The sequence below is a fragment of the Balaenoptera ricei genome, chromosome 5 (assembly GCF_028023285.1).
Source record: "Balaenoptera ricei isolate mBalRic1 chromosome 5, mBalRic1.hap2, whole genome shotgun sequence".
Taxonomy (NCBI): domain Eukaryota; kingdom Metazoa; phylum Chordata; class Mammalia; order Artiodactyla; family Balaenopteridae; genus Balaenoptera; species Balaenoptera ricei.
This window is the reverse complement of record NC_082643.1, coordinates 139,537,056-139,549,461: the sequence shown is the minus strand read 5'-3', so window position 1 is coordinate 139,549,461 and position 12,406 is coordinate 139,537,056. Positions and strand designations below refer to the sequence as shown.

At 57.3% G+C, this 12,406-nt stretch overlaps 1 protein-coding gene across 3 annotated transcripts in view; it reads right to left on the bottom strand.

The window, feature by feature from the left end:
* The window catches only part of SORCS2 (sortilin related VPS10 domain containing receptor 2), a 506,781-nt gene that overhangs the window by 184,238 nt on the left and 310,137 nt on the right, over positions 1-12,406 (bottom strand). For all 3 annotated transcript variants that reach the window (XM_059923653.1, XM_059923654.1, XM_059923655.1), the window contains exon 3: positions 7,966-8,065. In XM_059923653.1, coding sequence (XP_059779636.1) covers positions 7,966-8,065 — 100 coding nt within the window. The remainder of the gene's footprint in view (positions 1-7,965; positions 8,066-12,406) is intronic.

Below are 12,406 nucleotides of genomic sequence, written 5' to 3'. Positions count from 1 at the left end.
TGCCATGAATGTTCCCTGGCAGGCAAAACTCTACAGCAGAAACAAAGATCAACAAGACCTACCCACCTCCCATCCCAGAGAACTAACGCCGTGGGTGCCCAGCCTCTCCTCACGTCAACGGAGCACACACCAAGAGGGTGCATCTGGCGTCTCCCCGAGGTGTTTCACATTCAGGTGGCAGCCCCGGTCCAGGCCCAGGTCCCAGGGTCCGGCGAGGCGTCCTGAGCGTAAGCACTGCATGTGAGGGCGCCACACCAGGGTGCCCATGTCCCTGTGCCATGGAAAGCCACAGATACAGATGTGGCCAGCTCTGCAGCAGCCCAGATCAGATATGGACACCCCTGAGCTTGCCGCCTTAAGTTCAGTGTGCATCTCAAGCCCATTTTCTGACAACAGGGAGGAGGCGGGTCCTCCCAGGGTGACGGGAGGACAGAGTAGGGGTCCAGGCTCAGGCCTGATGGCACTGTTAGTCCTGGGAAAGATGCGCAGTGGCGAGGTTGGTCCTCTCAGAGTCCCCGCTGTGTGCCAGGCACTGTGCCTGCAGGCCCATGCACTGGCCTGGCTCAGCGGTGGGGGCACTAGCCCCTGATGCTGTACAACACACACACTGCGTCTGCGACACGGGGGCCAGGCACTGTGGTACATCGTGCATCATCTCATTTAATCCCCAGATTACACCTCAGAGAGCCAGGAGGGGGAGACACCAGGATGCGAACCCCCTCAAAGCTGGGTTCCCCCCACTCTGTGCCTCGGTCCCTTCCTCATGGCACGTTCTTGGTCAGATGTTTGGGCCAGAACAGGGAAATGCTGGTCAACACTCGGGAAGAAGATTTCAAAGCAAAATATAACACGGTCACACAAGCATCTCAATGAGAGGAAAAACAAACAAAACGAAGTCCTTGCTGCTTGGAACACTTTTTAAACACACAAGCAGATCCTGGGCTTCCAAGCTCCTGGAAACAGGGTCTGGGGATCCCGCAGGACACAGCGGGCAGCAAGTCTGCCAGGGGCTGCTGCTTTCCACGTGGGGGGAACAGACAGAGATCGCCCCACCTAGCAGTCCTCTGAGCAACAGGAGGGTCTGCAGGTGGCCATGTCCATGGGACGGAGCTAACCTCGGCTCCCTCCCGAGGGCCGACCACCACCATGCACCGCCGGGGCCAAAACAGGAAACAAGACAGGGACTGATCCAAGAGGTCAGCTGCCAGCGAAGAGGGGGCGGGGCTCCACCCAGAAAGGGGCGGGGCCTCCACAGCGGGGCGGGGCCTCTGCACTAGAGAGGAGGGGCCTCCACAGCAGGGAAGGGAAGGTGCCTCCATACTAGAAAGGGGCGGGGCCTCTATACCAGGGAAGGGGCAGGGACTCCACAGTAGAGGGGAGGGGTCTCTATACCAGGGAGGGGGTGGGGCTCCACCCAGAAAGAGGCGGGGCTTCTGCTCTAGACAGGAGGGGCCTCCACAGCAGGGAAGGGAAGGTGCCTCCATACTAGAAAGGGACGGGGCCTCTATACCAGGGAAAGGGCAGGGCTTCCACAGCAGGGAGGAGGTGAGGCCTCCACACTGAAGGGGAGGGGCTGCCAGGTAAGGGGCGGGGCCTCCATACCAGGAAGGGGTGGGGCGTCTATACCAGGGAAGGGGCAGGGCCTCCACAGTAGAGGGGAGGGGTCTCTATACCAGGGAGGGGGCGGGGCTTCCACAGCAGGGAGGGAGTGGGGTCTCCACACTGGAGGGGAGGGGCTGCCAGGTAAGGGGGTGGGGCCTCCATACTAGGAAGGGGAAGGGCCTCCACAGCAGGGAGGGCCTGGAGGGGCCTCTATACTAGTGAGGGGGCTCAGCGTTGGAGACCAGGTTTGGGATAAAAGGCAGGGGAACTGAGTAGAGAAGAGAGAGACAGAGGCAGAGATGGAGAGACAGAGAGAGTGCCTAGGACCTGTTCTACACCTGGAACAGAAAAGACATCCAGAGACAAAGAGTGGAAGAAAGTGCTTACTTTCGTGTTTTCACACCCTGTGAGAGTCCCACGGAAGCAGACATGCCACGGGCTGTAGAATAATTCACAAGCCCCAGCCTCGCCTGAGCTGCAGGACACAGTTGCACCAATGCGGCAGCAGGGGCGGGAAGCAGCACCACCCGTCTCCCCAGGGAGAGCTCTGAGGTCCAGAGAGCTTGGTTAAACTGCTGCACTGGGATTTGAACTCGGCTCCCAGGCCTGTGCCCTCTCCCTTAGGCTTCCCGCCGCCCGGAGGGGGCGGCCTCGGTGACCCTGAGGACAGGCTGTTAGGTGTGGGAACAGAGCTGCTCACAGGTGGAGCTGGCAGTGGGAAGGGCAGTGACAGTAGGGCCACCTGGGCAGGGTGCAAACCGTGACTTGGCTGTCCACTGGCGTGTGGCCTCGGAGAAGCTCCAGGACCTGTCTGGCCTCGGTCCCTTCTCCTGTGAGATGGCGCACAAGTCCTGACTTTGCCAGGGGTTGCAAGGATCAGAGATAACGTACCTAACGCTCCTGATACGGAGCCTAATACATAAAGAGCCTTTGGAACTCGGGCTGTTCCGCATCACGACCAGTGCCGCCTCTTCCCAGCCATGGTTTGCTCTCTGCGACACTGAGTTTCTTGAAGGCAAGATTTTGGTCAGATTCATTTTTCGATCCCGAGTGCTCGGCATGTGGCAGTTTCTCAAAACGTCTCAGGTGAGCGAGCAGAATGAATGAATAGGTGAATTGATGGAGATCTTGTCCTGACCCTGTGCTTCTCAAATTAGGAGTCATGTACCCAAGAGGGTCCACGCTGGTGGCTGGGCCAGGGGTCCTGAGGCTTAAAACAAGAGCATTCTCCTGGGTCATCAGGTTAACAAAAACTTTTTGTTGAAAGTGTGTGTGTGTGTGTGTGTGTGTGTGTGTGATTTTAGTATTCAAACCAACACTGATATATCATGAAGTAAAGTGAAAATTCACATGACACTTGAAAGCAATTCCATGCCGTGGCCAGCTCCCCGGGGCTGTGCCTTCACACCCTCTCCCCGTGCCATGGGGTTCTCGTGCCGAGTCAGAAATGTACTGCTAGTCCAAAGCCAAATCGGGTATTCAGACAGCACGGAAGGCATACGGGGGATGCTGAGGGATCCTCAGGGCCCCCAGGGTCTCAGGTCATGCCATGACAATGGTAGAATGCCTCGCCCATGGGCATCAAGGCAGGAGCTCTGACTATATTACAGGCAAGACAAAAATAAAAGGGAATTCATTTTGTAAGACAGGTTGCAAAGTGGTCTCTTAAGAAGCTATAAAGTACTGCTTAGCCTGTAATTGTTGTTAAATGGACTCCTAATAGCATTCACGTCTTCCTGCAAAACCTATCCATTACCGATAACTGGAGAGGTAGACCCTCCGCCCATGCTCAAGCAGGCGCCCCTGCAAATAAAGAACCCCATCTTTTCCCAGATCACATTCACTCTGGGGTAAACCTGTCCTGCTAGAGGCCGACTTTGGCCCCTTTTCTTATTCCTCCCACAGAAATGCAGCAGGAGAGGTTCGGTTTCCCAGGGCTCCACCAGAGCCTCAAAGGTTCAAGAAGGATCAAGTTGCTTGTCCAGTTCACCTTCACATCCCAGCACCCAGCAAAGGACCCCAGCACATAGTAGGTGCTTAATGTGCAACTGATATTTACAAGATTGGACCGAGGGTTCTCACCCTCCAGCACCAAGCATGCAGCCTGGCACACAGTAGGACCTTGACCCACATCTGCCGAATGGATGGGGGTCGGAGTTGAGACACAGCTTGGACATCTGGTGAAACCTGCCCTCTGGCGGAGGAGAAGCCAAGACACGTGGTAAACAGAGCAGAGTCTGGGCTCCGCCCACGTGCATCTCATACCCCAGCTGCTGCTCTTCCCCTGGGAGGAGACCAGGAGAGTCCAGAATGCTGGAGCTGGAAGGGGCTTTGGAGAACCCCCAGTTCAACCTCCTGATCTTATGGAGGGGGGACACTGAGGCCTGGAGAGGAAACAGGGTCTGCCCTGAGTCACACAGCTCAGCTGCGGTCAGATCGAGCCCTGTCCAGCCACAGTGGGTTGCACACTCCCCAATTCCAGCACAGCAGGCTGCGTTGGGCTTGCACAGACATGGGGAACCCCATCTGCTCCCTGGAACCTTGCTGCAGGGTGCCTGGTGAGCTCAAAGTCATGACAGAGGGTGCTCTGGCATCTAGCAGAACTGGATTTAAATCCTTGCTCAATGCCAAGTACAGAGACACAATATGTTTAATGCATCGGTGACAGCTTTGCTACCTACCAGCTGGGTGACCTGGACTATTCTCCCAGCTTCCCCCGAGCCTCTGTTTTCTCATCTGGGCAATGCAGGTGATGATGTAAACCCCCAAGTCATGCCCCACCTCCGCACAAATAAATGACTATGATTGACATCTGGTTCTGGCCTAGGGCCTGGCATACTGAGAATGATCGCCAGGGGGTGGCTTAGGAATTGAGAAGCTAAAGATGAGCGAATAAATGAATGCAATGACAAGGGGAAATTTTTCCTTTCATTGAATGGAAATCTCTTTCCCTGAAGGCGTCCCACCCCATCTCCAGTCCAGCCCACTGCACCCGTATTTCCTGAGTGTTGGCTGAGGGCTATGGGCTGTGCACAGTTGAGGAGATGGACCTGAGTAAAATCCAGTCTCCACCAAGCAGTCTGCCTGGACTGCTTCCCGATGCCTAGGACCGCCCTTCAGAAGTTGGAAGACCAGCCCGTGGCGCCCAAATCTCCCCTCCACCTTCACCAGCCCCCGTGGCTTCCGGTTCTTTACTTGACATGGTCTCACATCAGCTTTTTCTGTGACAGGCACTGTGGCTTTTCTGCTCCTACATGCATTTAAAACATAAGGTGACATTCACAGGTGCCAGAGATTGGAAAGGGGACACATTTGGGAGCCGTGATTCAGCGGATGTTCTAAGTGGCAGTAATGAGTGAGGTTCTTTCAGCATTCACCCATCAATCTCCCCTCCATCATTGCCCCTGTTAAGAGATGAGACACCCTGGGACCTCCCTGATGCGCCCTCACCGGAGGGTCACGGCAGAACTGGGCTGAGGATGGGGCTCCCCGGCCTGGGTGCTGTCCCCCAGACCACCCTACAAATGCAGGGTGCCCCACGCAACCCCAGGAAAGAGCCTCGGGCTGCACGCCTACAGGCCCCATCCAGGTGCAGGGGCAGCCTGCGGACCAGGTGCGCGGCTCGGCCATAGCGTCCATTCAGCGGGACCGGCTGCTGCTTGTGGCACTCACTCATTCATTCGTTCGTTCATGCATTCATTCATGCACGCATTCATCCTTTAACATTGGCTGAGTGCTTGTGCTGGGCACAGGGGCCGACCACACCCAGCCTCTATCCCCAGCGATATTTCCAGGCTAAATGTCCAAATTATCAAATAACCTCTCACAGGCATCGCCGATCAGTGTCCTATCTTTTTTTAAAGATGCGCACGTCTCCCTGCCTGCATCCCCATCCCAATGTTGCCTGCAGAGGAGGTCCTGCTGAGCACCCCAATCAGAGCCCCCAGCTCTCCATCGGCCCCGAGCCCCCAGGTAACCAAAACTGATGCTTCACTCCTGGTGCCCTTTGCCTGCCCGGATGCCCTACGTGACCTAGAAGCCCCTTTGCTGAGCCCCCGCCCATCAGCTCATTAACCCCCAGCCACCCCCTTTACAGCAGGACACAGGCTCAGCAGCGGCTGCTTTGCGCAGGACCAGGGTCTGTCTGGCCTCACTGCCGGCAGCCTGGCAGCCTTCCCTGACCTCACGCCTCAGAGACTCCCCGTTCTGTGACTGCCACTGTTGCCTCTGCCTTTCTCGCTTCCAAAGGAGGACGTGGCCTTTGGGGCCGGCCCTGGAGCCACCGTCACATCTGGGCACCTGTGGGTCCTCCCAGCTGGTGAGGGACGGCAGGGTCAGCTTGGAGGAAGGTTCCAGGACCGGGCTGGCTAGACAGACGGAAATTGGAGGACATGCAGGAGATTGGTGGCATGGCCTCCCGTGTCCACTGCTGGCTGGAGTTTGGGGGTGATGGGGGGGGGCCTCTGGCTTGGGTCAGCACCAGCCCGCGGCAGCCCTCCCTTGTCTCGCATCCAAATCACAGTGGCCCCAGGGAGAGAGATGACAGCGGGCAGGGAAGCAGGATGTCTGTCCTTGCCCCTTCCAAGCACTCAGCTCTCCTGGCCAACGAAGGTCTCTGTGCTATGCACATGCTGCTGCACCCAGGCCTGGGCTAGGGTGCTGCCTGGGCATTTCCCTTGCTGACCCCCGCCCCCCAAGAGAACCCTGTGGCTCAGAGGGCGGGGACGGCACTCAGGAAAAGCGCTGAGCTCACAGCAGAGCAAGGGCTGCATTCTAGCTCTGACTCCTCACCAGCCCGGGCTGGGGCCGACCAGACACGGGACGAGGACAGCTCGGGGAGCACGCGGGCTGAGCTGTGGGGGGTCGGGGTGGGGTGGTAGTTGGGGGGTCATTCCCCCATACTTGCTCTCACTCCTGCACAAGAAAACCCCTCAGCTCTGGACCCACATGAGGCTGGGGTCAAATCCAGGCCTCCCACCACCAGCCGTGTGATTAAGTGCTAAGTCTCACCTTCCTATGCCTCAGTTTTCTGCCCTGGAAAATGCGATAATAACACCTCCTTCCTAGGCCCCTGTGGGACAGAGTGAGATCGTGCACGTGAAGTCCCCGAGCAGGGCCCAGGGAGACCCGGGCACTGGCAAAACCAAACCCCTGCCTCTCTCCGTTCAGTCCCGAGTCCCCTCCGGGCAGGCGCCGGTGTCCCTGTGAAGTTCCCCTCTCTCCAGCAGCCCTCCCCACCTCTGCATTCCAATTCTGTCCATCAGGAAGCTTTTACAGCAGTAAAAGTCAAGGAAGGGGGTCGGCGGAGGGGGGAGACCTGCTTTAGAAAGCTGACATCCCATTAAAAAGTGCCATCAAGATTCCCTGGACAGCCCCCAGTGAATGGCAATGCACGTCAGTCTTCACGTCCCGTAAACTCTACGAGGGGGCCTTGGTCCCTGCAGAACCTGCCAAGTTCACGCACACACCGACTCCTCTGAGCCCAATAACCTGCCGTCAGTGTGACCGGCAAACCCTCCAGTGGCCTCCGCATCCAGCCATCTGGCAATGATGACTGTCTTCCCGGGACGCTCATCAGTCTACAGAGGTTTTCCGGGCTCTACGTCGCGTCAGAGCATCTATCGGTGCCCGTGGGCTGGGCTCGTAAGCAAGGGCTGGGCTCTGGGTTCTAATCCCCAATGTCACAACTCTCTGGGGTTACATCCCATTTCCCAGGAGGAACCTGATCCGTCCAAGTTCCCCTCTGTGACAGTGATCTACTTCCCTGCATGGAGTCATGTGCACAGGACGGCTCTGCCCTGGTTGCTTCCTCTGACCTCAGTCTGGGGTCCCGAGGTGGCTAGGAGACAACCATGGCTTTGCAAAAGGGTCTTCTCACGGAACCTGGCGGAGGTGGCCGTAGCCTGGAAATGACAAAGTTCCCTGATCCACAGTCAGGCAGACAGCAGAGTCAGAACACACGCTCAGACCAAGAAAACAGAAAGTGAAGCTCAGATGAGACACCAAAGCCAAATCAAAACCAAATCAACAAATAAAAAACCCTGCAGGAGATCGGGACTGTTCTTCACTGCTTTCCAAGGACGCCAAACCAAAGAGAGATATTCTTTCTCTCCTCCAGAGTGGCCACTCCTGCCCCTACCCGGCTTTACCTGGATGGATGCTGGCCCAGGGCCGGGGAAAACAAACGCACCAGGTCAACCTTTCTCCCGAGGCCCAGCTGCTGCTTTGAAACTTAATTCATCCATATGAATTAAGGCGGAAGCGGGAGGGGTGACGCAGAGAGCTGGGAGGTAAACACCTCCGCCCCGCTGTCAGGATCCTGGAGAAGCAAGGCAGCAGCGGCTCCCGCTGTGCAGAGCCTACCTTTCTCTTGTTGGTCGGGCAGATGTAGAAGTTGTCGATGACGGTAGTGACGCCAGGCTGAAGGGTAAGCTTGGTGTAGGTTGTCCCGAAGTCCGATGACCTGGGAGGACAGGAAGACAGCTGTCAGTGACAGGCCCCTGCACGTGCAGTTATCCAGCCTACACGGTGTCCCCCGCCAGTGTGGGTGCAGCGCCCAGGACACCCTCGGGTGTATCCTCTCCCTTTCCCCGGAGCAGCATGCCCCAGGGGGCCAGGAGGAGACTGGGGCTCCCTCGGGGACACCCAGGACGAGCCCAGGTCTGGAGCTGCGAATGTCAGCCAGCCTTCCCACGAGCCACCTGCCCTGGGCGGTCCACAGTCTATGTTAGCTTTACTGTATCTGCGTCTCGCTGGTCACGAAGGGTCTCATATGTACTGGCCACGTCTAGGTCCGTCCATCTTTTTGATTCCTCGGAAAACCTGGACAGATATGTCACTATGGCCATCTCGAAGATGACCAGAGGACCAGGAGGAGGCTTGGAGGGGATACATCCTTGCCTGAAATCACTCAGCTAACAAGTGGCCGACTCAGGATGCGAGCACGGGCCCCCCACGAACAGCTGGAGTCCTGTTTGCTCTCTAGAAGTTCCCCGCTGCCCTGAGGCCTGTCTGCTTGTCTGTTTCCCTCTCTGGACCCTGAGTTCTTCCAGCGAGCGGCACCCTCCGCCCTGACCATGTGCACCCACAGGGCTGCAGGGGCGGCAGCAGGTACCCAAGCTCCAGAGCTGCTGGGAATCAGACCCCAATCCCTATGCCGGCCAGTGGGTGTCAGCATCCGCTCGCCACAGCCAGGCCGGGGCCAGTCCCTGCCGCCCAGGGGGGTGCCCACTTTCCTGTCTGTAAGGCAAGGGCTGCAGGAGAGAATCTCTGAGATCTAACCTCCGCCCAGAGCGGCCGCAGCAGTGAGAGGGAGATAAGGCATCACGGGCAATTTCACAGCAACCAACACGTCGGGACATGGGATTAATTCCATGCTGAAGCTCAGCACCCTCCGCTGAGCTCAGCTCAGTGACTCTGGGCCCAGCACTCCTTGTGACCAGCTGGTTAAAACGTGCTGTGGCCGCAGAGAGCTGGAGACATGGTCAGGCCCAGGCCGCACTTGCCTCCAGTCCTTAAACCAACGTGCGTTATTCCAGAGACCTCAGCTTCTCCCAGGGTGTCCTGTCTTCTGACCAGTCAGGACTCACCCCAAGGCGGGGACGGGGCCAGGAATGGGGGCCCAAGGCTACTGAGGCCTGCCGCGCTGGGGCCCCTCGGGCCCGTCCATCTTTCTGATCACCACTGAGACCGGCCTGCATGGAGCTGAGCTCCAGGGCCAAGGGCGGCCGATCCCAGCTGATGGGAGGTGGAAGGGGGGCCGGGCGGTCACCTGGATTCCTGTCCTCGGACCCTAGCACCGCGTGGAGCCCGGCCTGCAGGCGGCCCAAGCAGCCCCTTCCCCTCTCTGGGCCCACGGAGGGGCTGGACCAGGCCGTGAGTGTCAGACTTGCCCAGTGTAGCCTGGGCTCCTGGGGGAGCCCTGGAGCTGCTCAACATAAACACCGCACCCCACTGGCAGTCTTTCAATTCCATCCCATAGTACATCCTCAGCACTTTCTACAGGGATGTACTTCCTCTCTACTTCTTCCCCAAGCCTTCCGTTTCACTGAGGCCCCAGGAAGGTGGGCTGTGTTTGTGGCCTTTGTGCTCAGGGGCCCCATGTCCCTGGAAGTCCTCAGGCCCCAAGATCCTTCCCAGGCCAGGAGAGAAGGCAGCCCCTGCCCTCTGACTCCCAGGGAACTCCAGCAGGGGCCGCCCCGCCCGACCCCCAGTAGGGTCCCCTGGGCCTCTGCCCACCCCTGGCCTCCCCAGGGAGGGCCGGCTGGAGAGAACAAAGCAGCCCCACTGGAGGTGTAATTAGGGAAGGACTTACTCTCAAAACCTCTGAGAATTGATTTTCTTTGGGAAGGAGGGAGTCAGAGGCCCATTAGCAGAGGATTGATCCAGAGACCCAGGAAATTCTAGAACCGCCCCCGACCCCGAAACAAATAGCTGTGCTTAGGAGCTCGGTGCCTGGTAACCTCTGAGCCTCTTGGTCCCTCACCTCTACCCCAACCAGCATCTCTAAGACCTGCGATTGATTCTGCCTTCCAGACACGGGGCAGTCCACTCCTCCCCTCCATCCTGACACCCACCTGCCCCAGCCCAGCTGCCTCCCCGGGGTCCAGCCTCCCCCCTAGTCCCCCGCCTGTGGCCACAGCAGCCTGTTTGCACCTGCTCACTCAAGGGCACCTGCTGGTGTGGGCCCACAGCAGGGAGCAAGTGGGATCTAGGCCCTGCTGCCCGGGAACCTACATTCTAGTGGGGCCCGGGGACGAGGGTGATAAATAGATAAGCAAAAATATAGCCATGTCAGAGGAGATAAGGGCTGGGAAGAAGAATAAACAGGGTAGGGGGATGGAGGGGGCAGTGGACTGCTGTCTCAGAGAGCGTGGCAGGGAAGGGCCCTCAGACCGGTGATGTCTGGGCTGAGACGGGAAGGAAGGAAGAGAAAGTGCTATGCGCCTGGCTGCGGGAAAGCCACCTGTACTGGGTTAAGTAATGTCTCCCCCAAATTTATGTCTACCCAGAACCCGTGAATGTGACCTTTATTTGCAAATAGGGTCTTTGCAGATGGAATTAAGTTAAGATGAGGTCATACTAGAGTAGGATGGGCCGCAATCCAATGACTGGTGTCATTCAAAGAAGGAAGTGTGTGCAGAGACACACAGACACACAGGGAGAACGTCATGTGACCTTGGGGACAGGCAAGGACACCAAGGATTGCCAGCCACCCCCAGAAGACTGGAGAGGGGCACGGAGCAGATTTCCCCTAGATCCTCCAGAAGGAACCAACCCTGCCGACACCTGGATCCCAGACTTCCAGCCTCTAGACCGCAGACAACAATTTCCATTGTCTAAAGGCAGCCAGTGTGTGGTACTTTGCATGGCAGCCCGAGGAACTAGTACAGCATCGCAGGTAGAGGGAAGGGCAGGAACAAAGGCCCTGAGGATGGGGGCCCCTCTCCCTTCTCCCTGGACAGGGAAGGATGGATCTGTTTAAAGCAAAGTCCTACCACTGCATCACCAGCTATGGCAGCGTCAGAAACACCTCACTCCGCCAGACAATGCAAATCCAATTCCTCAGATAGCCATTAGCCCCAAGTTCCAGGCCACCTGCCAGAGACTGGGACATCAGTTCATTCATTCATTCATTCACTCTTTCATTCAACATTTGTTCAGCTCTTTTATGCTTTAAGCATCACACTGGGACTGGGAATTCAGATTTCTTTATTTGTTCAAATTCATTCCTGCCACATACGTTTATTGAGTACCTACTATGCGCCAGTCACTTCATCCCCTGGTGAGTAGGACAGACACTGTGGGACAGAGAGAGCAGACAGATGGACACATCCAGAGAGCCTTGGGAGACTCTAAGGGGGACGTCACACCACCCGGGGCCAGGGGCCATCCTCGGCTGCCCCGCCCCCATACTGCCCCCACTGCCCAGCTAATCCATCTTGCTGACTCTTCCTCCTAGATCATTTACATTGCATCCCAACACCTCCATCGCCCCATCCCAGGCCCTCTTCATCTCCCACCGTCCTTGAGGGGGTCCTGGTGGACAACAGGCTCCGAGGAGAGGGAGGCCGACGCTGGCTGGGGGGGCCGTCACCAAGGAGGGGACTGTAGAGTTTCCAGTGGGTGCTGGAACAAATTACCACAAACTCAGCGACTTAAAATAAGGCACATGCATTATCATACAGTTCTGGCGGTCAGAAGTCCAAAATGGTCTTATGCGCTGAAATCAAGGCCTCTGCACCTTCTGGAAGCTTCAGGGGAAAATCCGTTTCCTTGCCTTTTCCAGCTTCCAGAGGTGCCTGCATTCTGTGGCTTGTGGCCCATCCTCCACCTTCGAAGCAAACCCTCCAGTCTCTGCTTCCATTGTCACATCTCTTTCACCTGTAGTCAAATCTCCCCTTGACTCCTTCTGTGACGACCCTTGTGATTACACAGGGCCCACAGGGCTAATCTAGCATCATCTCCCCAGTGCCCCATCTTTTTTTTTTTTTTTTTTTTTTTGGCCTCGCCGCGCACGTTGCGGGATCTTAGTTCCCCTAGGGCCACAGCAGTGAAAGTGCAGAGTCTTAACCCCTGGACCGCCAGGGAACTCCCTCCCAATCTCCCCATCTTAATCACACCTGCAAAGTCCCCTTTGCCACGTGACATATTCACAGGCTCCAGGGATTAGGATGTGATATCTTTGGGGGGTATTATTCCTCCTTCCACAGGTGGGCATTGGAGCCAGGTCTAAGGTAGGGCTTTGGAGCAGGGTGGGGAGCAGGAGGGGCTACAGTGAATTGTGAGAGAGATGACAGGGCCA